A 27,984-nucleotide genomic window follows, 5' to 3' on the forward strand; every position below is an offset into this window, starting at 1 on the left:
ATAGTCTCAAACTTTTTAATCAACATTTTCATTGAGAGGTGTACGATATAACAGTAGGGTAGAATTATTTATAATGACATAATTATTTATACTTAAGGCTTTTTCAGTTCCATCCAATGTAGCACAGCCATAAAATGGAACATTGTGAATATTTTTAAAATTTAAAAAATTCAATGACATGCCAATAATTTTTATTATGATTTTAGGTAGAAAACATAAAATTCACTCTCTGTTGCTGGTACAAAATATGTGACCTACAAAATTTAAAAGAGGAAAGGCTTATTTCGGCTCGGGGTTTCACAAGTTGCAGCCAATTGTCAGTGGGCTCCGTTTGCATGACGCCTGTGGTGAAGCAGAATGCTCACAGTGGAAGGGCAGGGTGGGAGGAAACGTCACCTCGTGGCAGAGGACAGCAAAGGGAAAGGAAGAGTCAGCATCAGGAAGGGAGCTAGGCCAGTGGGGGTGAGCCTACAGAACGTGTGCCACTGCAGGCTGCTTCTTACTACCGAAGGCTCTAAACGGTTCTCCATCCCCGAGCCAGGCCAAGATACGCCCTTCAAAGGCCTGCCCTGCTGACCTGGCGCTTCCGATTAGGCCCCGGCTCCTAACACCCATCAGGCTACAAACTCCTCAATGATATTAGCACCCTCCAGGTATGAGCCTTGGGTAGGGGCTCTATATTTAAGCTGTGCCACATAATATTGTGTAATTCTATCTATATAAATGATTTTTAATTTTTAATTTAAAAAAGACTCATTTTTTAAATTGAGATCCTGTTTTGAAACAATGTAGCCCTCACCACTGAGCACTTAGAAGTGGTACAGCACGAAAATGGGGACCTAGTTCAATGGTAATGGCGTGGAGCTAGTGTGTGCTGGATCCTGGGCTCCACCTGCAACCGAAGGAGCATCACTGCTGTTCCTGCACCGGGAGGCCTCACCGGGAGCCTCTTTGCGGGGGTCTGCTTGGCGTTGGCATTTGGTACCTCACATGCTTCCAGAACTTGGAGTTCAGGGACTGCTTGTTGGCCACGAGGTCTTCCCTCCACTTGATGGTGCCCTGTGCCCGCATGAGGTGGCTGAGGGCGTCTTGAAGCCCTGCAGCCTGCAGTCCTCTGGGTTCAGCCTCTGCCTCCATCTCAATCAGAATCACCTTGGAGTCGCCCTGGATGAGGGCACAGTGCAGGGCCACCTCCTGCTTGTAGGCGAACTCCTTGCTGTGTGATGTGTGCGGCGTCAGGACAAATAGGTGCCGCCTGCTCTTTCGGATGCTGGACTCCACCGCAGTGGCCACATCTGCTCACAGGAGAAAGAGACTGAGATTTTATATCCCTGCTTGTTACACCTAATGCTTGGGTCATAAGTGTTCTCAACATTTAAAAAATCCTCTTGTTATAAACGGGTGTGCAATACCCATCACCTCTTGTTCAGGGAGTGGAAGTGAACCTGGGTAGAGAGCGTGTTTCTCTCTTCTCACCCATTTCCCACACACAAATGTCAGCCCCAGGACCTCTCTGCTCCTAGGTAGATCAGTCCTGAGACAGTCTTCCAGCTAGATGGGGATGTGGACCAGCTACCCTGAAACTTCCTGGTGGCTTTGAATGTGGGCTCCCAGGAATGTCCTTAGATTACTGCATCTTAGTGTGGATGTCTGCTTTTGTGCTGCAAAGAAGGTCCACATCTGAACTCTCAGATCAGAGATTCCAAACTCAGGAAGCATGGCCACCCCTTTCTTGAACAGATCATAGGTTCCAGGGAGGTCCTGGGTCCACTTCAGCCCCAACAATCTCTATTATAGGAGCTGGTTTGACCCAGACTAGAGAAAGCTGGAGGGAGCTCAGCTCTCAGGCCGAGTAACAGAGCATCAATACCCTGGTGATTCTGCCAGGTCTGGATGGACCTACGAAGCCGTGCCTGTCACCCCGTCTCACTGAGGCAGGCGGAAGTGTATTAAAGAAGGCCAGCCAGGACCAAGCAGCTAGAAAGCTTCTCACATAGCCACTGCTGCAGGCTGCAAGTGCTCACAGTCTGAGATGAGAAGATGAGGGTGAGGCTGTGTGGGGTGGAGACCGCTGGCCAGGACCCCACTCTGGATGGAGGCCGTGCAGAAGACAGGCACTGTGGGAACAGACAGGATGCAGGGCCAGCCTGGCCCTTTCCCTAGGGGACAGTGGAGGTTGGGAGTGTGCTTCTGAGTTTTGCTCTACCTGGGTGAAGGTGTGGTGGGGTCCGAGGACCAGCACCGAGGCAAGCGACATGAGACCAACCCAAGCTAGTGTGGTGCTGTGCAGGGAGGTCGGCACAGATCTGTGGGCAGGGAATGTCCAAGTAGCCGAGCGGGCTGGGGAGCAGAGTAACTTGAAGTTAGCTCCACGGGCTGAGAGTAAAGGGAGGAAGAGCTTGTGGCCAGCAGTGATGCACACTGTGGGCTCCTAGACCACTGGGGACCCCAAGGTGCCTGAGCACACTTGTGATGTGGGAATGGCACTAGAGGCTGTCACCTACTACCCTCTCCATGCAGGTGGTCACTGGGCACATGGGGAAGCCAGGAAGCCCCTGAGAAGAACAGGACTGCGTCCTCTTGAACCGTACATGTTCAGGTCTCCAGAGCCTTTACCAGGCGGTTAGCACTACCAGATCTTCCAGAAGGAACCAAACTCAACTATGCGTGTGTCTTTCCTACAACAGGGATTTAACATCGGCTTGCAATGCTAAACACAATGTTGAGTGATCTGTTCACACTCTCTGGGTCCCTTTCACATCCCAAATGTTTCCCGATCTTTGAAGAATTAAAGAAGGGTTCAAAGGGAGAGTTAAAAGTTCCTTGACACAAATATAGGAAGGGAAGACAAAAATAACTATTGAAATTGCTGGCATTAGGCCAAAATGTCAAAAGTACCTGACATCGGCTCAAAGTATTAAGAAACAGCAGCCACAGCTCTTCTTATTCTGCTGAGAATACGTTGGTAAAGATTTCCTCCATACAAGGAGAATGAAGGCACTCCGAGTGCATTACTTTTTTAGCTAGTGCCCGTGACTATTATAACCCAATTCTTCACATGTTCGGTCCTCTTTCAAATCTCCTGAAGACAGTGACGGGTCACAGACATCCTTGGGGAGACAGAGGAAACAAAACGGGGCCGTGCCCTGTTCTGCAAGATTGAGGGTGCCTGGCTCTCACACTGCTCTAAACTTGTCCAGTGGCCCACATTCCTGAGAGGATCAATGACAGAGGAGAAGCACTTCTCACAGGGCCATTTTAAAGCTCCGATGTGAGGTCTCATTTGTCAACATAATTCCTTTTCTATTGCAGGACTAAGATCCATTTAGCCTCAGGCTTTCACTGGGGCTGGGGTGGGGGCTTCTGCCTCTGACTGTGTGGGGAGCTTTACCTTCTCCAGGGAGCAGATCTCTCCCGTAAATGCATAAGCTGTATCCACATTTATTTTCAAGAACACTGGGCAGCATCTCGTGGACAAAGTACTCCATAGAGCTGGGTCCCTCGGAACCGCCTGTGTAGTCCCTCGGATATACGACATAAGCATCATAGAGCTTTCCATCTGGGACAAAACCAAAAAGGACAATTTTAGTGTCCAGTCCTAAAGACTTCCGCTTGAAGCTTAGCAGTCTTTCCTCACCAAGTCACGTGGCGTTGGTGAATGTACCTATTGCCCTCAAATATTCTGGAGGCAGAGGATGGAGAAAACCTACCACCCCAAAATGTGATCGGGCAATGGCAATCTTAGTCCCAAAGCCCTCTCTGCTTGCACTGCCTCAGACTGAGTGACAGCAAACAGACCAGAGCTTGTCCAGGGTAGATTAAGCTGTGTGGCCAGGCTTGGTCGTGGTGAACCTATCACTGAGCATCTGTAGCAATGGACAGGGTTCTGGATCTGTGCCTGGTAGGGCACGGTGTCATCTCTCACTTTCTCTGGACATTTGAACCCATGACCTTCAGGGGATGCATTCTGAGACAGGTAGCCGATGCCTGACACCACAGACAGTAGCAGTTCCTTGGTAGTAGGTAACATGTTGTTCACTTACAATAAAGCGTAACTCATGGATCAGGCACAGTAAGAGTTTAACGACAATAATTTAAAGTAGGAAAATCATAACAATCGGCTGTCACAAAGTCACCATCGGCTCAAAGTATTAAGAAACAGCAGCCACAGCTCTTCTTATTCTGCTAAGAATACGTTGGTAAAGATTTCCTCCTGCACCTGGGGGCCCCAATGAGGTAAAGTAAGGATTACTTGAACAGGAGCACTGCGACTTCACAGCCACCCATCTGATAACCAAGACACTGAGGTACAGGCAGCCAGCGAGGACAGCCTGGATATGATGGGTTGTCACGGGTGGGGCGGAGTGGGGCCTTGTGAGATGTCCTCATGGCACACAGAAAGGCGTGCACTTCATAACTTGCGTTTTATGTTTCCTGAATTTTCCAGGAGTGTTTTGGGTTTTAGTTAGCTTTGGATAACTGAAACCATAGGAATGGGAGCCAAGGGTGAAAGGTGGGGACCACTACATGTCCCTGGAAGAAGGAAGTACTAAAGGCTGACCATGCCAAGGGAGGAGGTCGCTGAAGGTCTCAGAATCCCATAACTAACACTTAGGTAATAGTCACGTGGGCCGTGCACTGAGCTCCAGCGTGTGCTTGCTCCTAAGTGAAGCCCAGTGTCCACCTCAGCATGCAGAGCCATCCTGCTTCCTGTGGGGACTCTTACTGAGTGGGGGCTTCATACACCTGTGTCACATCCTCACATCTGGAAAACAGGACCAATTCTGTGACTTTTATTTCATCAAGCTTTACCAGCACACATTTCCCTAAATATAGAAACGTCACTGGGCTTGAGAAAAATCCATCGTGGAGTTGGTACCAGCACCAGGCTATGGGGCAGGAAGGTGGAGCTGTAGAGGTGACGCTCAGAGCTGCGGGACCCACAGAGCTGTTTGGAAAACAGTCTCTGAGAAGACTCAGAAGCCTCACTGAAAACCACAGAGAACAGAAATGGAGACCGAGTGGACAGCATGGTGATTAGGAGTTTAATGAGATAGTAATCCATAGGCATTTTTGAGGAAACCCTTGAAATTGACCATTTACCGTTCCGTGTTTTGTAAGGTCTGGCTATGTCTCTCCAGAGTAGAGTCAGATCAATCCAGAACACTTTCCGGGCTATCACCACAATACTATCACCACAGGGAAAGCAGAGCACTACATCCTGCAGCTATGTAGTAGATGTTTCCACGAAAAGACGGTGGCAAGGAGAACAATAACTATCAGTGCTATTCAGATGAGATGAAGTGGGTAAAGGCAGGGGTGCTAGCCTCCCCTGGGCGTGTGGGATTCACACCTAAGAGCTGCACCTGGAATATTCAGAGCTCCTTTAATAATGGGTAAATGGATGCTTCTTGAGCCCCACTCCATACAAAGCACCGGTTTAGGCATCAGTGCATTCTCAAGAGCCAAGGGGCAGAGCCACCTAACTAAAACAAGAGGCAAAGCTGTGGTTTCAGCTGATGGAGGCTTTTAGGTGAACTCGCCCCACGTTGGGCTGGGAAAGGAGGTCCTAGCAGGGACCAGGCCAAAAAGGAAGATGTGAGCAGAAGTGTGGACATGCTAATGCATTTGCTAAGGAACCCAAGTGTCCCATGGGGGCACTGGTAAAAGATGGGATTACGAAATGGGTCAGGGTTAGATGCAACTGGACTTAAACTCCCTGTTAAGCTTTTGCTCTACTGAGAAGGTCACAGGAGCTAAGAGAGAGTATCAGTTTGACCACTGACAGTGAAAGAGTTTTTCAGGCGAGCTGAAGCTGACAGTAGTGGAAGGCTGGTTTCTGTGGAGACAGATTGCAGGGGTTCAGCATAGAATGTGGTGCAACATTTGGGGATACAAGATGAGGAGAACTTGGAGTCCTGTGATAACGCAGAGTGTTTGCTGGAAGACTAAGGAGCATGGTCCTTAGGTCTTGCATGGTTCTGCAGGTCTGGGGGACACCCTACAGCTGAGGTGGGTGTCAGACCCAAGGCAGAAACCACAGCTGGTGAGTCTATGCAGTGCATTGGGTGGGATGTCGGTCTCTGGTTCCAGCCCTGCACCAAGCCCTTCCTCCCTGATGCCGGACCTCATGGGGCCATCACTGAAGGGCCCCACACACTCCTGGCCTCAGCAAAGGTGCATGCAGCACAGTTCACATCTCAAACTGATGCACAGAAGTCAGGTGGTAGGAACTGTGGTCATTCATAGTACCCCCGGCTGTTTTAAGCTCACTTTGCTCTTAGAATGGTTGCCCTTCTCATCTTAGAAAAGATCCTGCTCAAAGATAAACATGAGCAGAACCACAAGTGAGGTTTGGTGTTTGGTTCTTGTTCATTTTAGTTCTAATTTCCATGTGTTGGGTCTCAGATGTGACAACAAAATCACTGTCCAGTGTTCATGCATTCTTCTACCGTTCCCAGGGGTCCATCAGCTGTCTGAGCACCCAGCACTATGAAATCAGGGATGAGCAAGGTGAAGTGGTCCCAAGTTGGCAGAAGGAACTGAAAATTGCGGGGAGCCTACTGTTTCAATGGCAAGCTTTCTAATCACTGCAATGGGCTGTGTAAATAAACTCCTGCCTGGATATATGCAAGGGCTGTGCCTTCCTGGGGAGGGTCTGATGCCTCGGTGAGAGAAAGAAAGTGGTTCAATATGTTGAAAAAATCCTGAAGTTCAATATTTGCCTACGTGTTAATGATCTCATACACCTCTAGGCTTTTCTTGTGCATGGTATTGAATCGCTAACTGGTTCTTGTGTTGGTAAATGAATGGGCTGGTATGCAGGAATCTGGACTTCAGCTGTGGTCCACAGCAAGGGACTCAGCTCTCTTCGCCTTCCTTCTCTTATCTCCAAAATTAGAGACCGTCGTCATCCTTCATTCTTGGAGTGCTGAGAAATTTAGATGTAAAATAATTAAGGTCCAGGACATAGAAAATAATGTGTATGTGTGTGTCCTACTATTATTATGAGCTTTGTTTATTTAATCATTTAAAGATAAACTCTTTGTTTTTCTTATATAGAGTCAAGAAACCCTGTCATTTCAGATATAAAAGAGTCCACTATGACAATTCAATAGCAGCACAGATAGTTTTTGTTTAATTTACAGTTGTCGAAATAGTGCACCTGTGTTAACGTGAAGAAAAGCAGTTGAAATACAAATAACCTAGAAAGTATAAAAATCACACACAGGGAAAGCACAATTGTGGTGCCCAGGCGACAAGAGATGGCTCATAAATGATCATGTAAGCATGGTGCAAAGGGAGGCAGGAAGGAGCTGTGTGTGGAGGGTACAGTGGATACAGGGCTTCCCTCTGCCTGAGGTCCCACCCCCACGCCATGACCCCTGGCATGGTCCACAGTCACCCTGGTAACACAGCTATCGTCAGCCCAAGCCCAGTGTCCTGCTGAATTCATCTGTGTGTTTTCTATGACCTTACAAATCAGGGGTCAGGATCCACATTAAAACAAGAAAAAAAGGCAAAGCCCAGCTCAGGCAGAGACCTCCCATGACAACTCCAATCCTTTGAGCCCCTGTCTGTCTGTCCGACACTCACATGTGGGTATGAGCTCAGAGCTCATCTCCTTTCTTGGCTACTTGACAAATCCTGAGTGATTTCTGCATAGCTGCACTGCCCCTCTTGGAGTGTGAAAACACCCTATCCTTCTCCCTCCGCTTTGTATGGGGCCAAACCCTTCATCTGACAGACAGAAAGAGTTTGCTTGGAAACCCAAAGAACAAGCGAACACACAGACAAGAGGCCAGTGTCATCAGGAACTGGGCTGGGACATCAGGACGAGAGATCAGGGGTCCCCACAAGGAGCCATGCAGAACTGATGTCCAGTGGCACTGTTGGGGTCCAGGACAAGGAGAAGCACAAGGACTCCCAAAGAGCTCTCTTCCTGGTTTGAGCTCTCTGTAGACAACTTGTCTTCCCTTGGTTCCCTATGGCCAGGATGGGGAGGGGTGGCCAAGGAAGCAGCTGGAGTGTGAGAGGAGTTCAAGAAGCAGGAGGAGGAGGAAGAGGAAGGTGAGGAGGAGGAAGAGAAGGAGAAAGAGGAGGAGGAGGTGGAGGAAGAGGAGGGAGAGGAAGACAAGGAGGAAGAGGAGGAGGAGGAGAAGAAAGTAGATCTTCCAAAAGGCCAGAACACAAATAGCACCTCTAAAAGGAGGATCGCACTGTGTGTGACAGGTCATTTGCAGGGTCTCTGTCCTCTGAGAAGCATCTTGGCTTACAGTGGATACTGCAAACTTGGGCGACCAGCGTCTCACTAACACTCCTTACTTGGCTTTTTCTTTATCAGCCTCACAGCGCGCTGTCTCAACCCATCCAAATTCAAAGCCAGACAGCTGTATTCCAGGGACAAATCTTCTTCCTTCACTTCAGTTATTTTCAACACGGCCCTGAGACAGGGCATATTATTGCTGGAATTGAGAAGGCAGCTTGTCAGGGGTGTGTGTGTGTGTCAGAGAGAGAGAGAGAGAGAGTCTGGGGATCACACCATGCACTGCTTGTCACAGAGCCCCTTTTACTTGTCATTTTTTAAATTTTGAGACAGAGTCTCATTAAGTCATTCAGGAAGAACTGAAATCTGCAGTCCTCCTGCCTCAGCCTCCCAGTGCTGGGACCACAGATGTGCACAACCATGCCTGGCATCTTGTTACACTGAATGCTTCCTTTGTAGGTGCCCATTGTCAGGAAGGGAAGGAGAGTGCTTTGCCTTCACACAAAAATACCTTTGAATTTCCCCTTGCTCCTCTTGAAATCTTGCTACCCCCATGTCGTTGACATTAGTCCCGTTCACCTGCCACAGGAGGAACATGAAGAACTGCGGCCGTGTCCCAAAGCAGGCCACACAGGTGATGTTCACTGCCTCCCCTGGGTGAGAAGCAAACAAATCCACCAATCAGAGTAAATTCTACCAGCAGTGTTTCATTTCAGTCAAGGAGTCTATGATGGCCTGACTGCCCGCAGGTCTTCCCATCAGCTCTCAGGGCTCTAGCTCCTTCCTTCCTGCCCTCTCCCGGTGTCTCTCTCTGCCTTCACCCCAGCTCAGTGTGCAGCTTGGCTCCCACCACTCACCACTCACTCACCTCCAGGAAACCGAAAGGCGGGGACTTTTCCATGGCCAGAAACTGAGTTAGTTTCACCTGATCCCCTCCACACTTTTGTGCTCAACTGCATTCTCCTCCCCTCTCCATGAGCTCTCTTGCTTTTGCTCAGCCCAGCCCCTCATCCAGGACCCCCATGTCCAGAAACAGTGCTCTCCATGGTGCAACCCCACTCCTGGAACCTGAGACCTCCTCCTTTAGAACTGAAAGTGTCAGGGCTTTTGTCAGCCATGGCCCTGCATTTGGACAACCCTCCCTGAGCCCCAGCCCCATCGTGAGTGATATGAGGAACTCTTCTGGGAGGGGAGGAAGAAATGATCGCAGCACTTGGGTTGCAGAATGACGCCAGAGAGACGAACACAGAGGCTTGGGAGGCCGAGGGAGAGAATACAGAGCATGATGGTCACATTTTGCGTGGAAATATTGTGCAGGTCTTGAGGGAAGAAGGGTGCCCTGAGCCTGCTCTGGGGAAGGGAAGGAGAGCGGTGTAGGGAGCAGCACGTGACAGGTAACAGTCTGGGGGATGGGAAGGAGGAGAGCTAGGACAAGGTTTGAAGAATCAGGAAAAGCCCTGCTCTTGGTTGCAACAGAGTGTGGGCCTTGATGGCTGCAGCCAAGCCTGGGGGGCAAGGAGGACCAGGGCTCATGATGCTGCTTCTGCTGCTGACACCTCTGGATCCTATCCATTCCTAATGAATGCCTAGAAAGGCAGGATAGAAGAGCCAGGAAGTCTCTTTGCATGTTTCCCCTAACGTTGGATGTCTCCTTGGACACCTCTGAGCCTGACTTTTCTCAAAATCACAGTGTGAATGGTGCGTGTCTCCAGGGTAGAGGTCAGAACAAAACACAATGCAAACACAAAGCAACGTGAACTGTAAAATGCGATGCAGCTGTCAGTCCCGAATGCTGCTGGGACGTGGTTCAAACAGTCACACGTGGCTGGGGCATGTCACTGTCCTCCATGGGCTCACTCGGGGACCCCTCACATCCAGTGTTCACAGCATTCTTTCGCAATTCTCTTACCCATCTCCACTTCCTTTGTTTCGTTCTGCGAAGGCGCTGTGATCACTGGAAACATAGATGTCCCTGGCCTATCTAAAAATTAAAAACAGGAGGTGAATGTAAGTATTAAGGGAGCACTGGCTAGTATGAAGCATGAAGTTTGTCCTTTCACGGTTTTGCATCTTATTTTATAGCGATGCTCTCAATTTTTTCTGGTCAGTGCAAGTAAGCTCATATATGCAGGAAACAAACAGAATGCCTCAGTTGTAAATAAAGGCCAAAATGTACATATAGATCTTGTGAAATAGGAAGAAAATGCTCCAGTGCACAAGGGGATGAGGGAGGGAGAGAGAAGAAAGGAATAACAAAAAAATGAGAGAAGAGGAGCAAAAATGAAAATAAAGCTTTTGTAACTGAGAAGTTGAAAAGAGGGTGGGCAAATGGGGGAGAAAAGAATCAAGATATATCCTGTAAGGTACAAATTCCCTAGGATGATCATGATCATTATGGATACCTAACACTTACCAATAAACTTAATTTTTAAAATGTATAATATTTATCATACTACTTGTGATATACTATGATGCTTTCTCTTCTCTTTAGGGTCATGACAACAAATGCGGGCCTGAAACATTATTGTGTGGCCTGGCTTCTTCACTGGCATCAACAGTCCATGCCCTGTATATCTGATGCATTCATTCATCTACGTCTGTTAACTCTTTCCCCTAAACAAGGTCTTTAAAAATTTTAAATATATTTGAAAAAAATGGTTTTCAGAATTAAGCAGCCCACTTCATGTCACTGGGCAGGCCAAAAGCACTGCACCCCAGGGCTGAAAATCATGGCGCCTTGTTTTTATCACCCTCATCTGCATCCTCCACAACTTCATGGTGCACATTTGCAGACTCAGCCAACTAAGGGTCGAAGGTGTTGGGAAAGAAGCTTGCTCCCGCCCAGCTCAAGTGCTGACTGCTTTCTTGTCAGTACTCCTCACACAAAGCAGCATAACCACCATGTAACACGGTGCTTAGGTGTGGTATGGACCGTAAGTCACTTAGGGATGGCACAGACTGACAGTGTGGGTGGGTTTTATGCAGACACAGTGCCCTTTGGCATGAAGGCTTGAGCGTGTAATGGTTTGGGGATATGAAGAGCCTTGGGACAGTTACAAAGGGACAGTTAAAAAGCCATTCAAGACAGTGCATGCCATTAGCATTCAGATGGCTTCATCTTGGAAAAAAAAAAAAGTCAGAAAAAGACATAGGTGTGGTTTGGGATCAGCGGTCTCCCTTCAAATTTCTAAAACCTGACTAGGGCAATCAGCAAATGTCCCTGTGATCAGGACTAACAGGGCGGAGGGCCTGGGGCAGGGCACTCAGTGCCATCTTTGTTCCAGTGTCTGATTGTGTTGCAGGTCCCAGCTCACCTTTAACAACCAGCGACATGGTGGCTGTCACATTATAGTGGACTCCGTTCTCATTGTGTGTAAATCTACACGTGTAATCACCTTCGTCATCAGGTCCCAAGTTATGGATAAACAAATGCGACCTGTGTACCGTGTACCTTGGTCCTTGAAGAGCTTTACAGTTCTGCAACAACAAAAAAATCCCCTCACTGTTGGGTCATTCTTTTTTTGTATCTATTTTAACTGGTATCTCCAGCCCTCCCAAATGTCCTGGTACCTTAAACCACTGAAAAGGTGCGGTCCAATTGTAGGGGTACATGTTGGGACAATATATTCTGGGATTTTTTTCTGATACAGTGACTGTAGCGTACTTCACATCATCTGGAACGTGGCAATCTGTGGGCCTTTTATAGATGGTGACATTCACATAGCCAGTCATATTCCTGCTGGGACTATTAAGATAAGCTAATTAGAAAGAGTTTATTTAGCACTGTGAAACAGCTTCACCCCTCTCTAGCTTTTGCTCAGTGTGGCTTTTCTTCTTAAGCCAACCATATGCAGTGGTTCTTTTCTTACTGAAAATAATCGCTCAAATCTAGATTTGTAAATACTTTTTGTTATGCTTGAGATAAAGCCAAGCCCCTCTGCAGGCCCTAAAACATGAATCCTTAGCCATTTCTTCAAGAGCTATATCTGCTGTAATGGTCCGATCAAGTATCATAGCTATTAAGGTCCTAAAAGACTCTTCCACTCCGATGGGCTTACAAACTCAACCTTCCACAAAGGAATAGAGGAGGAGGCGGGGTTCAGCCAGCTGAGATCTCCCTACACACACTGAGGATAGGCACAAAGATTAAGGTGACTCCCGGATTGTACCTTCTGATGACACAAGTATAAACTCCAGAGTCTTCCACTTTGGCAGGGAGAAACTTCAACCTCCCCTCTGAGGCGAAGACTCTGTTACTACTCTGGGTGGGGATGCTTCGGTTTGTTTTCGGGTAATACCATTCCCTGGGGAGAAGGGAACTTCTGCCAACCGGACAGTTCACAATCAAAGCTTCGTTTTCCAGGCTCGGTGATGATGAGGACACTGCAAATGAAACACACAGATGGCCCTTAAATGATCACGTGTGAAGGTCACAATTGTGGTCCTCTTGACGTTTCCATCTAAAATTCAATTTTAAAATGAATTATATGTTGTGGCATTTGAAGAAAGGCTAAGTACATGATTAAGATCTTTTATGAAAGGCTTTATCAGGGACCATAGATGAATAAATTAACGGGGAGCTAAACCTCTCACACTGCTTCAGTGGACAAGCATCCCTGTCTACCTAAACAAAGTATGTGTCAGTCAATAAATGCCTAGGACACCTGTCACCTGCAGGCATTGAGCTAAATTCTAGCTTATTTGAGTATTGGGAAACTGTTACTTGTTTATTATGGAAAATTTCTTCTTTTCAGACCTGTGATAAAGAATAACTGCTGAGCAAAAATACTGTTTTTCCAAATGATAATTCAGCTGCAACAATCAGAAGCAAGTGGTTTAAAACAAGTGCTCTTGGAATTCAATTTTTAAAATAGTGGCTGTAGAACTATGCTTGTTACCTTTCGCTGCTGTGAAATATATGGGCATGGTTAGAATCACCAAGCACCAAAGCCCTCTGCTCAGTGCATCAGTCGAGAGCAAGCGTAGGTCACTCATTGTTGCGGCTGATCAGAGCAACTAATGACCCTGGAGTGCGACCCTCTCCGCTGCGGTAGACAATGTGTGGTGCTGAGCTGGAATGAGAGTTGGGGAGAAGAATCTGCGTCTCTAGGAAGGAATAAGTCACACAAAGTCACAAGCAAAATATTTATGTAGCCATGATTTTTACAGATTCAAGCTCTTCCAAGGAAAATAATCAATCAACACATGTTCAATAAGTACACATATATCCGACAGCAAATTTCAGACATGTATTTATTCCTACTGTTCTTTTGGACCATATGACCCTTCCAGTGATCCGGTTATTTGATAATTCGGTTTTTTCAATCTTTTGAAAATGCATTCAAAGAGCCCCAATCAAGAGGAAAGAAAATGAATTATTATTTTAAAATATTAAAGTCATAAAGTTCAATAGCCTTTAGAAAATGCAGTCACATATAAAACACAGACCTCTGCCCAACACCGTAATCATCACAAAACAGCCAAGCAAAAAGAAAAACTAGAACTAAAGCATCAGACAAAACTTATCCAAAACTATCCCAAACTCTCAAATATTTGTTCCGGCCTCAGCTTGTCTCTGAGGATCACCAAAGGGTTTTGTAGCATAGTTAAATTTCTGTGAACAATAATTAAATCATTTTTCAGTTTTCTTTCAGCGAAAGAATCAGTTCCTATATTTTTTCTCTTAAAACATCAGGAGAGAGATGGAGCCAATATAGAAATCTAGATACACAGGAGCAAACCCAGCAACCCTAAACATCTGTAAGAAAGCACATTTAGTCACAAATTGCTCTCCTTATCACAGACTTCAGGTAAGAGATACTGCTTACTCCCAAATGAAGGGCTGCAGGGCCTCAGCAGTGCCAGCAACCAGGCTAAGAATAGATCTTGGCTCTCCTGGCTGCAGGCTGTCTACAGAGGCAGCCTCTCTTTTATTTTAAACACTCAAAGACATCTGCCAAATATCTACTCAAGATGGGTATTGATTTACTAAATTAGTTCACATATATATTGGTTTGGTCTGATGGTTTTAAAAATAAAGTATCAGTTGGAATGTTAATGTAATAATCATGAAAATCCTTTTTTTTTCTTTTTTTTTAAGAATCGAAAAACTTTATCAAGAGAAAGAAAACTTCTGTCTCAGAAGGGCAAGAGAAGGCCTGCAAAGTGGGCTCCCTAATCATAAAATTCTGCAGAAGCACTTGACCAAGTCCAGATGTTGTAAAATGATTCAACCATCCATTGGATAGTTAATTCTTCATTAAAAGTGTAATACTTTAAATTTTAAAATAACAAAAAGTATAATAAAGTAAAAGTAAAACTCTGCATGTTACCTATCATTAGGGTCATTCACAGTTTACAGAGTAAAGTAACCCAGGGAGAGATTGGATAACTAAATTGACCTTGCTCATCTACTTGTGATAAGTGAGTGTATAACCAGATTTTGCCAATTAAAGCTGGGCTTTCTGAAACTCAAAGCCAAAGTGGGTTTTATTCCCTCAGTATCAACTGAAAATAAGATAAACCACAGTGAGAAAACTTTCCTTCTTATAACTGAGTCTGAGATGTTAGAGAAAGTCAGTTGGTCTACTGTACTGTACACCTCTTCTTAAAAAACAAAAACTAGACCCTTCTGACCTCTAACTCTTCCAACACCATCTGACACAGAACATGACAGTGGGTGGAACCCTGAAATGTGAAAGCACGAGCTCGTAATAAACAAATCAAGCAAGAGATTGAAACAGCCATGCATTTCTGCAAGCAAATCAGAATGCATCCAGTGTCTGGCTGTGTTTTAGGCTTTCTTATGACCACTCTACATTTTCAAAATTGATCTACTAAAGTCCACCTTGACTCTTGTCTTATTTTTTACTCATTGCTGAGACAAAATATCTGATGACCAAAGTTGGGGAACGAAAGGTTTATTTCTTACAGTTTTTGGAGGTTTCAGTCCGTACTCAGTTGGCTCCAAAGCAGGATGGCATGGAGGGGCCCCAGTTCACAGCTGCTGCAAACAGCGAGGAGGAAACAAGTAAAAGAGTCAGACACACCTTCTTCCTGCTATTACATCACATCCTGGATCCACCCCTAGTCCAGTGTAGCATTCACACCCCAATCGAAGTGATAGACAATGAACCAATCACAAATGCACAATGCAAATGCATGAGGTCTGGGGTCCACCCACATAAACCATGACCTTCCACCCCTGACTCCCAGCACTCATGTGCATCCTTTATACAAAAGACATTAGTCCATCTCCAAGAGTTTCCATGTCCTAATAGCGTCAGCATTACTGGAAAGTCAAAGTCCCAAGTCTCCTCTAAGATCTGTGGCAAACTCTTAACTGTAACCCTCTGTACAAATGAAACAAGGTTAAACATTTCTGAAATGCAAAGGCACAAGATAAATATTACCATTCCAAAAGTTACAAGCAGGGGAATTTAAAGCATTGGAAACAAAGCAAGTCCAACATCCAGGAGGGTGAACAGTAAGTCCTAGAGTTTCATGCTCAGCATTTGAAGCAATCTGGTTGCAAGCTCCAAAAGGCTTGGCTGATTCCACCCCCATGGCACTTCAGCTCCTGTAGCTTTTCTCTTAAATCCTCTCTGCTCAGGCCTCAATGAATGGGGCAGACAGTGGAATGAGGGAGTAAGCTAGACAAATTATAGCAGTAAAGTGGAGTAGCACACGTGAGGCAGACATGATCTTGAAGACCTAAAAGGCCTTCATCATGCTGTAATGATTTGATTAGTCCTATAATATGCGGTATGTATTTAATGTGCGTGAACATGGGGACAACTATTTGGAAGAAACTAGAGACAATTAGATAAATAGTGAAGATCTCCAGTGGACTTGTTTTGAAATCTGTATTTCTTTAAATTGTTTCTTTTCAAACTGTTTTGTTCTGTTTTGATATGTTTAATCTTACCCTCTTTAAGATAAAAAACAAGTGTGTAGGACTGATAACCATATTACTAAGTTTTTGTTAGATCATTGAGCAGAACTGTTGGCAGTTTCACTATTTGAATGTCACTTTACATACTTTAATTTTGTAACCTGAATAACTATTTCTAAGATGACAATATGTAACTTATCAACTGGTGATTTCTTACTGTTTATTTTTCTGTAATTCTGTATTATTTCTACCCTTTTTTCCCTCCATGTATTTTTTGTTTCTTACTCTTTAAATAAAAAAAAATTTCTAAAATAAATAAGTAAATAAATAAAAATAAATCCTCTCTGCCCACTTTTTGCAGCTTTGCTTGGATCATCCATGTTCTTAGCTTTTCCAGACTTCTGGAGTCTCCATGGACCTTTGACTTCATCTTTACATCTTTACAAATTGCTCTCTCAGGGGCACACTGGTTGCCTTCTAGGCCCTTTGCAATTGAGGTGGAAGCCATATTACGTTCAGAATTTGTACATTTTCCTTACACCTAAAATCAGCACCTTGTGGATGCCACCAAAGTCTGCTGCCAGCTGAAGCAGTAGCCAGGCTTTTCTCTCTTGGCTGTAGGTGTCAATTGCCTGGATCATTGGGCCCTGTGAACCTGTTTGTGAAGTAAAGCTTCTCTATGTTGCTGCCATTCTGGAACCTCATGTGGTCTCTGTCACCATGCTGGAGCATGGCTTTCTGTAGTTTTCCATCTGAGCAAATTCTTTGACTTTTGCCTGCTTCCTGGGATGCCCCTGGCCATCTTTCTTATCTCTCTGTTTCTCCTCAGGAATCAGAGTCTTAATTCTGTCTTTACAATCCACAGCATTCCTGGAATTTTCCTTCTGGCCAAACTCACAGTATTGCAAGTTACCCTGCAGGGCTCTTTGCTCTTGATTTGCAACATAAAGCTGGCTAAAAGCCCCCAACAATAACCATGCCACAGCCTCAATATTCTATTGCTTTGAAATTTCCTTTTCTAGACTAATCAATCCATTGCCCTTTGTTTCAGTCTCAGGCAAACTCTCTAGGCATGAGCAAAATGCAGACAAACTTTCTGCCAAGGCATAACACACATCATGGGGAGTCCAACAACCAATGTAATCCTTCTTCCCAGCAGAAACCTCCCAAGCCTGGTCTTTACCATGAGGCTTTCTATCAGCATTCTGGTCTCCTGAGCTCTGACCAGAATCTCCACTACAGAAGAGCCTAAGCTGCTCCAGCTCTGTACATCCAGGCAACATGTCTGAACCTTTCCAAACTCTGCCCACAAGCCATTTCCAAAGCCTCTCCAAAAACATGGTCAGGTATAGTCACAGCAAACAACCCCAGTCCTCAGTACCAAATTCTGTCTTAGTTACTTTTTACTCTTTGCTGAGACAAAATACCTGATCACCAAAGTTGGGGAAGGAAAGGTTTATTTCTTACAGTTTTTGGAGATTTCAGTCCATACTCAGTTGGCTCCAAAGCAGGATGGCACAGCGAGGGCCCAGTTCACAGGTGCTGCAAACAGCAAGGAGGAAACAGGCAAAAGACGGAGACACACCTTCTTCCTGCTGTTACATCACATCCTGGCTCCACCCCGAAGGCAGCCCCAACATAAATCATGACATCTCTTTTCCTTTGCTTCTGGTTTATAGTGTTGAAAACTTTTATGTGCCCACTTACAATCATTTATTTGAAATTGTCCTTGATAAATGTAAGTAAGTAAAATGAAATACAATTTCTATGGCCCAAGTAACAGAGAGCTGTGGGCAATTGGATAATGATCCTCAAATATTTTACAAATCAGACAGTTCCATGTGAGCTTGCTCATCAGAGTAGCCCAGGTCACAGCTATGTACAAGTGTTAATGCTGAAACATCCCTGAGCTTACTGTATGCCCTCTGAGAACCCAGGAAACTGCGATGCTAGACTTTCATAGTAAAGATGGTTGGGAACTCTCAGTAATTCTCACAAGAGCTAGCAGGGAGCAGATTTCTTCGTATTCAATGAGAGAGCACCTTTCTATCATTATTAAAAAATTTTTAACAAAAACTTCTCAAGAATGGAAAAAAATGAACATGTAGGTGCTAATACATGATAACTTGAAACATGATATGATTTTCCTGTAAAAAATGTTTAATTAGGGATCTCCAAGCTGCAAATACATATTTTAAAACCTGAATTTCACTGTGTTTATCCATTGTTTGAGCAAATAGTATGTCTATTTAAACAGGATGGCTTACATTTTCCTCACTGGTACTATAGATCTCGGACTTCCTCAGCACTGACATTCTCACCACCTGTTTTTTTTCTTGGATTTTTTCTTAGCTTTTTAAAAAACTAGTACATGCTTGCAGTACATGCAGTTTATAGTCATCTCACGGAGTAGGTTCATGTACATACTGCAGCTGGTTTCTTTCTATTTATTTACTGTTTTAAATCTGTTCCCCTTGCCTCATTTTTCCCTCCCACTTCCTCCAGTTTCCCATTCCGATGTTCGGGCTTGTTGCTGTTATTAATCTTAACCCACATCATAGCATAGGATGTTTACAATCTTTGGGGTTATTGGGTTCCTGTGCATGACTGGTCTTTAGTATACTCCCCTCCCCTCCCCCTCCTCTTCACCCCTTACCCTTTTCCCTTGAACTACTTCCCTATTGCAACAGATTCACCCCCAGCCCTGTTTTTCTGTCCTTTATTATTCTCTGTTGTACTTTGTCTCACTTTATGAGAGGTACTGCACGGTGTTTAAGCCTGCGTGCCTGATCTATTTCAGTCAACGGTATGTTTCCCAGGTACCTCCATTTTCCTACAAATCTCTCAAATGTGTCAGTTTTATAGCCAAGCAGTGTTCCAGGATACAATGGTACCTCGGCTGACAAACTTAATTCTTTCCATGATTCTCATTGTAGAATTCATTCTACACCTTTGAAATTCAGTTGCACCTAGAGTCATGGGATGAATTCTGTGACTGGATTATGGAAGGAATTAAATTTGTGAAGCAAGGTACCACTACATGTAGACAACACCTTTTCTTTCTCCAATCATCTGTTAATGCTATACAGTCTGCTTCCAAGATTTAATCACTATGAATTCTGGTGCTATTAACATGCGTGTGCACCTATCACTGGAGTATGATGCATAAAATTCTTTGGGGAAGATACCTTGCAGGGGCATTTCTGGGTCATGTGGAATTTCTAATTTCAATGTTGAGAACTCTCCACACTGACTTCCATAATGGTTGTACTGGTTTACATTCCCAACAGCAGTGGAGGAGGGTTCCTCTTGCACCACAGCCTTGCCAGCATTTGTTATTACTTAACTTCCTAATAATTGCTATTTATTCCGGAGTAAGATGTAATCTTAGGTTTGTTTTAATTTGCAATTCTTACTGTTCAGAGATGTTGAGCATTTTAAAATATGTTTGTTGACCAGCAATATAAGTATTTACATATGTGAAATAATTAAATCATAACCAAAAACTTTTGAGGCTACCGTAAGTCTAGAACATAGTATAAAACATACATATTAATTTCACACAATTTGTGACTGTAACCCACATTAGTCATCTTTGATTTTACTTTGGGTGCAAACTGTCTGTCTAAACAGCAGTGAACCTTGATTTTCCTAGCATCAGAATCACCTTCTGTAGTTTCTAGGAGAATTCTAAAATTTGCATGGAAAATTAAAACACTTAGAAGACCCAAAACCTTGTTAAGAAATATAAGGACAAATTTGGAGAATCTTCACAACTTGACATTGAGACAAAATATAAAGTTATAATAATGGCAATAGTGTGATTTTGGTATAAAGGTAGACACATTGATTAAGGCATCAGAGTGGACACTCCAAAAGAGACTAAATACACACGGTGCATCGATGTTTGGTAAAACCACCAATGCGAGCTTATACGGAAGTTATGTTTTTTAGAACACAGGATGATGGAAAAACTGGCCATTTGGAAAAATATCTTTCACATTATGCATAAATATAGAATCAAAAAGGTTCATATTACACAATGGAAAATCTTCATAACCTGTCAAAACATATTTTTAAGCAAGAAACAAAAATCACTAGTCATGGAATGAAAAATGATGAACTTAGACTTCATTAAATTGAAGAGAGTTTCTGTTCCTCAAAAGACACCACTGAAATTTCAACAGATTAAGTGGGCCACAGTGTGAGAGGAACAGACACAATTCAGGGGTCTGATGAAAGATTTGCATCTGCTGCTCATAAATTAGTCTTAGAACTGACCAGAAAAGGCAAAGTAGTCAGTTTTGAAAAGTCACTTTTAAAACATTGAAAGTGAGATTTCACAAAGGAAATAGATATCATCGGCAATAAATACATAGAAAATAAACCTGAAGCTATTATAAATATAAATATATATGTTATTTCTATCAACAATATATATCAATATGTATATTATTTATATCAATATAAATAATGATTCCACTTTGAAGAGACTGGCAACCCCAAGGGAGGGCGAGCTGTGTTCGGTCCAGGACTCTCCCGCATCGCTGACAGGAGCAGAACTGCAAAACTTGCAGTTTCTGACTGAACATTTACCATTTGGCCCAGGTGTTAGGCACATAAAAAGATCTATACGCAAATGGACATAGAAGCTGGATTTATACTCCTTGAAGACTGGAAATGTCAGCTGTCCACAGATGTGTAAATGGGTGACAAAGTTTCTTTCAAGAAAAAGAGGAAACTACTCATTCTTGTGACACAAATCAACATAAGGAACATGAGACTAAATGAAGGAGGCCAGATTTAATGGAGCACCTGCATAACCAGTGATGACCTGGGATAGAAGATGGGGGGCGGGAATTATTCTGTAGGGGAAGTAGGAGGAGAAATACACATGATGCCTGAACTATGATGATCATTTCGTAGACGACACATTTGAAAAGCTTAGCGAGTTTCACTCTTAAAATGTGCATATGATAGCATGCATAGAATATATATGAATAAGATAATAAAATAAAATTAAAGAACATCTGCCACAAGACCTAGTAATTCTACCACTAGTATTTGCTCAAGAGTATTAAGTCCCATGTCCACAAAATCATAAAATAATGTGTATGATTGCTATATTCACAATATAGCAATTGTGAATATATGCTATATTCACAATTGTGTGCAAAAATGGAGACAAATCCAGCATGTTTATTAACAGGAAAATGAGCATGAAAAGCAGAATGAGAACTACTCAGCAGCAGAAAGCAAGTCAGCCTGAAGAATCTCCTTCCTGGCCCGGTGCATCCCCGGAGCAGCATATTCGGTACCTGTGAGTTCCTTCCAAGTGAAAAATAAAGCCCTTCTTCCCTCACATTATGCCAAGCCAAGGAAACCAAACACGGAAGAGGACATACAATATTCTACGTTGCACTTACATGAAGTCCAGCCATAGGCAAAGAATAATCTGACATGCTAAAAGCCAGAAAGGATCCAAAAAAATTGTGTGGAAAGAGGTGGGAGCTTTCTGGGAAGGAGAAATATATTCTGCGATGTCTGAGATGGAGAAATCTGGTCGGGAACAACAGTGAAATCTCACTCAAATGAGCATTTGAAACCATTGCTTTTAATTCATGGTAGCTGTTTCTCAACAAAAAGCAACAAAATAAAAATTAGAAAGTCCCAAAATGCAGCAGGAAGGCCACGATACCGAAGGCCAGATTCATGTTGCAATCTGTCACAGCCTAAGTAATCACCACTGGAGGCTTGCCCGATATTTGTCAACAAGCTTCTCATAGTAAATGATCCATAAAGGAAACTGTGGATTCCTTGTGGAAAATAATTACAAGCCCAAGTTATCTTCGCAACTTTCAGATAGTTTTGTCTCTAAATTTATTTCCATTTTTTCCACTTAAACTTAAGAGCCAGCAGCCAGGTTGATGCCTGGTTTCCTTGGTGAGAGTAAAGACATTTACAGTATTTAAAGAGGATGTCACATAGCATGGGGCAACCAGAAAGACACTGCACTGTGACAGGGGTGGGTCTCTCCAATCAGGTCAAGCTGGAGAGCAGACAGATTTCTGGAAAAAGAACAAATTCTGCCTCAAAACTGCAACATAGAAATCCCAGCTCCGCTTCCAACCTGCTGACCTGCAGGGTCAGTGTCAAGCCTGAAATGTCAACTCCTAATTCAATCTCTAGATGCCAGGTGGCTTGTGAATTCCAGGCTTGCCAGTTTCCAAAATCACAAACCAATTCCTTCATATAGATGACAGCCAGCTACTACCTAGGCAGACAGACAGATGGATGGATGCACAGACAATCTGGCTTTGATTCTGTTTCTCTACAGAAGCTACAGCAATATCTGTCAGGGACCAGGCCAAGCAGACCACAGTTGTTTGATCTCAGTCTACTTTCAATATGACCACGGTCAACCACAGGACAATGCTGAGAGTGACTCAGGTCTCTTTTAGAAGCGCTACCTGTTGAAAACCAGAAATATTCGTTTGCCATGTGCTGCTGACACTTCTGGGAAATGGGCTTGCTCATACCTTCTATAATCCTTTGCCAGTTCCAAAGGGTGGATGTGTCCTTTCTTGGGACATGACAGGAGCAAGAGAACCTGACTTGGTATTGACCAAGCACCTCCATGGTGCTTCCTCTGGGAAAGTCACTGTGGAGGACTCGGGAGCAGATCCAGCAAGGGACCATGCTAACCAGAAGGAAGGGCTCCTGGCTCAGGACAGGCCACCGGCCCCAGAGCTGATACCTGGCACAACTCTTGGGGTGTGCTGTGCCACATCTCCCTTCAGTCTCTACCAGCAGGTGCAAACAAACGTAAATGGTTCACATGTCTACAGCCTCGGAGCTCAAACAAAAGCTACAAGCAGTGGGAGATGAGAAAGAGGGCAGCAGCCATTACTGGGGCTCAGGTCGAAGTCCTCGTCTCTGAGTGGTGAGAAAGTACTCCGCAGGAAGCAGCCTGCTCAGGGCCACTGGTGCATGGGTAAGCAAGAGCCCCAAGTTCTATTGTCCAGTCTAGAAACCCCACCAACTCTCCCCGAGCTGGCCTTTTAAGAGCAAAATGCTGAACCTCAGACTCCAAGGGTGCCTCTCCCAGGCCACCTCTGCTGGAAATACTGAGGCTATAGCAAAATCCAAACAGAAAGGAGGCACACAGGATTCCAGCCCTTGTGGATTTGCACCCTGACAGGAAAACCTAATAAGCTATGTAAACAAGAAGACATTACTTATAAACTGGTCGAGGTGGGATACGCCTCTGTTCCCAGCACTCTGGGGTATCTGAATTAAGATGATCTCTTTGCAGGCTACACACTTATAAAGGCTTGTGGAACTGTTGCTGGAGTACACGTCAGTGCACTATGTGATACTGTAGGTCCTCTTCTATGTTTGGTTTCCTCCCCCGAGGAGGCTGAGGAAGGAGGATTGTGAGTTCCAGCCCACGCTAGTGAGATCTTGTCTCAGAATTCAAAACAGTTGAGGAATCTAGTGCAGTGCTGGCATCCTACTATTGATCCCCAAACTTCCAATAAGCATAAAATATATTAGATGATGAAGCATTTAAGTAGAAGAGTGTACCGGGACCATCCCGTAGAATAGTCGGGGGACGATACTCTCAGGCCGTGTGACCTGCAGGAGCCACCAGGCAGGAGTGGCAGGTGGGGCAGAGCCCTGATGCCGTGCTGCCTGGATGTTTGGGGTCATGCGCAGAGCTTGTCCTGGCAAGGATGGAAGAGTGAATCAGAGGAGCCTGGAGGCCAGGCCCAGAGGGGCCAGTGCTCCACTCCTACCCTGCAGAGATGGGCATGGAGACCACAGAGGACTGATGTGGGCTCTATTTCTTTTTCAAATTTTTTTCTGAGTGCGTGTTCAAAGTACACAATGGTCATACTCATCGTGGAGTTGGTACACACACATCTCACATTCCAATCTCTGTACATCTCTACCCCTCCCTCGGTCTTTGGGCCTCTTCCCATTTCCAAAAGATTTTTCTCTCTGTTTCCTGCTATCTAGTACTTTGGCCTTTATTTTATTTATATTTTATGCTTCTCATTGAAGAGAAACCATGCAATATTGATCGGCCCTTAGCTGAAGGATTTCTTTCACTAAGCATTATGTTCTCTAGGTGCACCCATTTTGCTACAAAGGACCCAAGTATACCCTTCTTTATGGTAGAGCAGTGCTCCGCTGTGTGTAAACACATTTTCTTCACCTGCATATCTGGTGGTGGACACAGAGGCTGCTCACACGGTTCAGCTGTGATGAGTTACACAGCTATGAGCTTGGCTGCACATGGATCACTGTGGAACCTCTGCTTGGTGTGGGTCTTAGAACATGCTGGGAACTGAAAATTCCCTCCAAGGCCTTGAGAAGAGAGGTGGGAGCAGTTGGGAGCCTGCTAGGATCACTGAGGGGGTGCAAAGGGCATTGAATTGGGGTAGTCAGACACAACTAGATGTTGGATACATCTTGAGGATATGGCTAATCAACTTTCTTGATGGACAGAGCATCGGAGTGAACCAGTGGGAGCTTGAAGTTTTTTGACCTGAGCAACTGCATTGCTGTTTACCGAGATCTGGAGATTGAGGAAGGAGGGCCAGCTTTCAGATAAGGAACCATCCTTCCTGACCTGCTCTATCTCACATGTCTATCAGACACAGCAGGAAGTCCCAGGTCACCAAGGACATGAGCATTCATTTCTGAAGTTCAGTGGGGTAGAGGCAGAAACTTCATGGCAGTGTTCAGAAATCAAACCCATGAAACAAGACAAACTCACAGGACCAGAAGTAACTAGAGAGACAGCACGGCCTTATTCAAGCTCCCGGCACAGCGTTCCTCTTCCCTGGGAGATGATCTAAGCCCCATGCGGGGGTGTGACTGGGGATTCAGCAGGAAGAAGCCTGGAGCTGGGGACCCACTGTGTCAGGGGAGGCACCCACTGTGTCGAGGGAGACACCCAGAGGCACAGCCCCGAGAGTGGGTCCACAGCTATGGATACCCACAAGTAGACACTGCCCTGGAACTGAGCTACCAGCTATCCACCCGTCCGTGATGTTTAGTGGGCATCAGCTCTCCCCTGTGTCTCCAGATAGAGTCACCATCCCTCCATGTGCAGCTCAGTCTCGCTCAGCCCACAGCCAGTCCTGGGAACTCAGCCTCCTGCCCAGAGGCTCCTGGTTCATGTTGTTGTGGGAAGCCCAGGCAATCCCCACCCCTAGTGTTAATCAGGTACACAGAACATGAGCCCCCTGGACACTGGGTGTCTTTCTGAGTCCCCAGAATTACCCTAAGAGTGACAGGATGGGTTGTATGGAACATACTTGGCTCAGGGTGTGGTGGTGATCACTGCAGCTGCTGTTCTTGTGACAAATGTGACAAGGACTAAGGTCCAAGAGGTGGTAGAGTTTGCCTACCCCTTCCTGGCCCCATTTTTCCATTCTCCTCTGATCTCAGCACAGTCCTCAGCCCTATCCTTTTCAGGTTTCCTCCAATCAAGCAGGTTCTGTCCTTCCCTGAGCACAAGGCTGTACCACAATTATACCAGGCACCCCCCATACATCCTCAGGTTTAGCCTCAGCTGTGCTCAGCGAGGCCTGCCCTGTGTCCCTGTCTGTCCTCCCTTGAGGTCAGTTTGGCTCAAAGTTGCCCAAAACTCTGGAGCCCTCCCCCCACACTTTTGCATTTATCTGCTTTTGCATTCCAAGAAAACTGAAATATTGGAAGGAGACAGAGCAATACACACCCATGTGGTTGTAAGACAAACTGCTTAAAGGACAGATGAAGGATTTTCTTGCAGGAAAAGTGAGTCTCTGAAAGCCAAAAGCACTATGTTCCTTTGAGACATGGCAGCACACCGCCGAAGACAGAGGCATCTGGGTGGGAGACTTGTGGACCAGCCTCCTCCAACAACCTATTCGGGGGCAGTGAGCATCCCAGCTTCTGCCGGGACCCTGAAACATTCACACCAGCAGGGCGGAGCCTGGCTGCTGGGCAGAGATAAAGGCTCCCAGGGCAGGAAAGGGAAAACTAAAAGCAATTGGGTCTGCGTTCCTCAGGCTTTTATGGTGCTGTTGTCTCAGTACAGCGCTAGCTCTTCACATCCCTGGAATCTTTAGAAGCCACCACCAAGCATGGTGTCAGCTCCAATATGCAGGTTTGACAGGTAAGAAGCCCCAGAGTTGAGAAATAAGACAAACTACCAAGAAGCAGGGACTGAATACACACAGATCTACCTGTATCGAGTTTGTCTTTACTCCTTTATCAGAAAAGGGAGAAGAAGGGGCTGGGGCCAGGGGAACATCAATGTTTGGCTTAGATCTGGAAGGCAGGCTTTTGTGGCCACAGCCAAGCTGGCTTCCACTGTCCCTAACCTGGAACAGACAGACAAGGAATAGGGACGCCCGGGCACACACTGTGGGGCTGGTTTATCACATAGGTGTGTTTTCTCCATTCCCTGGCAGGGGATAATGAGTGATAGATGGCTGTGTGGGAAATCATGTTTCTGATAGACACTGTAGATAAACAGCTGGGCCTACCATCTTCTCCTTGCTGTGGACTTCTGAAGCTTTGGTGTGGTATTAGGAAGTAAGGAGAAGAGATGTTTTTCTTTCTTGGTGGGATAGGGATCTTGACACAGTACAAGGGAAAAGGGGAGAGACTGAAAGGCAGATCTACTCAGATTGCTACTCAGACATGACACAGATGTAGTATTTGAAAGGATTTTGCCCCAGATGGGACACTGTAGGTGGAGGGAGGCTGGGAGGTGGAACCAAGGAGCTCTATCTTGAGGTCACCTCTCCCACCCCTTGGCAATTTACCTGTGGCGCCAAATGAATACCAATGGGCTACCAGTGCATCAGTAATGCCCCTTAGGCACCACCCCAAACCTAAGCTACATGTATGCCCCCACACCAAGGTCTGACGGAGAGAATGCCAGACCCCAGAGGGTCATGGAATCTCTCTCCACATTCTTAAAATAAAGGCCATTTTTATTTCATACTTCTTATCTTTTTAGCCACGCCGAAAATTATATCAGATGGTTCCCTTCTGCACCGAAAATTCTATCAATATTTACAGACACCACATGTCAACAGGTCATCTTTCAACTGATTTTGATGGTTCTTTTTTTGGATAAGTGGAAAACTTTGGCTTTCATGGTGCTGAGCAGCTTTTGAGGAGCACAGGATGGGACTGTCAACCCAGGTCCAAGCCGGCGCGATGACAAAGGTGAAGGCAGCGAGCAACCACCCTCTCCTGCCCCAGCTCCAGCAGGCCACACACCATCCTGACGGCCCCTGTCTCACACTTCCTGTGCTTCTCAGGACCACGGTCTGAGCATACTTTTCCACCTACAAACCTTTCCCTCAGCCCTTCTGGCCATCCGCCCCTCCAGTCAGGAGTCCTTCCTGTCCCATCCTCTGGGTAAACTCCACCTCTGGGTTTTGGTGGATCCAAGAAAAATCAGTCTGGAATATAAGGATTCTAAATGTAGGCTGCAGGCTCCCCACAGCTTTTGCCCTCAGTCTGATCTTTCCCCACACAGGAGCCCGAAGTTCAGTTCTACTCACACCAGATTTGAAAGGGCATCATCTTGGTTTTCCCATTAAAAATGTTATTTTTCTCTGGAGCAGAGGTGAGAGCAATAACTCTTTGAATAGAAATTTGAATAGAAATAGTCCATTCTGACCCCTTTAAAAGACACATTTTTCAAACAAACCAAACAAAACCGCAAGGCACTCACCATCAGCCAGGCATCCTTGAGACCTTTCTTCCTCGCCTTCCCACCCAGTGTTCATCAACCCTACAAGTCAATTTA

The 27,984-nt window shown here is 45.2% G+C and overlaps 1 protein-coding gene across 13 annotated transcripts; it reads right to left on the minus strand.

Annotated features, from left to right (window-relative positions):
• LOC100725581 (interleukin-1 receptor-like 1) lies at positions 1-27,982 on the minus strand. 13 transcript variants are annotated; one of them, XM_063229778.1, is made up of 13 exons: positions 27,910-27,982; positions 17,628-17,702; positions 15,198-15,272; positions 14,903-14,953; positions 13,165-13,338; positions 12,436-12,649; positions 11,837-12,011; positions 11,581-11,743; positions 10,176-10,247; positions 8,778-8,919; positions 8,326-8,465; positions 3,392-3,559; positions 1-1,295 (listed from the first exon to the last, which is right to left on the minus strand). In XM_063229778.1, exons 5-13 carry the CDS (start codon positions 13,259-13,261, stop codon positions 937-939), a joined length of 1,530 nt encoding a protein of 509 aa, XP_063085848.1. In that variant the 5' UTR covers positions 13,262-13,338; positions 14,903-14,953; positions 15,198-15,272; positions 17,628-17,702; positions 27,910-27,982; the 3' UTR covers positions 1-936. The 13 variants fall into 13 exon arrangements, 12 of the variants coding, with proteins under 12 accessions (XP_063085848.1, XP_063085846.1, XP_063085842.1 ...); XM_063229776.1 differs by lacking the exon at positions 14,903-14,953 and having other exon boundaries at positions 15,198-15,269; XM_063229772.1 differs by lacking the exon at positions 14,903-14,953 and having other exon boundaries at positions 13,165-13,372; positions 15,198-15,269.
• Between the last annotated feature and the right edge of the window lie 2 nt (positions 27,983-27,984).

The sequence above is a fragment of the Cavia porcellus genome, unplaced genomic scaffold (genome assembly GCF_034190915.1).
Source record: "Cavia porcellus strain 051 isolate PalLab524CR breed Dunkin Hartley unplaced genomic scaffold, mCavPor4.1 scaffold_18, whole genome shotgun sequence".
Taxonomy (NCBI): Eukaryota; Metazoa; Chordata; class Mammalia; order Rodentia; family Caviidae; genus Cavia; species Cavia porcellus.

Bases quoted from the DNA above. Each gene is read 5' to 3' on its own strand.
- LOC100725581 (XM_063229780.1), bottom strand. From the start codon at position 13,261: ATGAGTGACCTACGCTTGCTCTCGACTGATGCACTGAGCAGAGGGCTT. The intron at 12,650-13,164 runs GTAACAAGCATA...TTTCATTTGCAG, and splicing joins ATATTTCACAGCAGCGAAAG to TGTCCTCATCATCACCGAGC. The intron at 8,920-10,175 runs GTAAGAGAATTG...CTTCTCACCCAG, and splicing joins AACAAAGGAAGTGGAGATGG to GGGAGGCAGTGAACATCACC.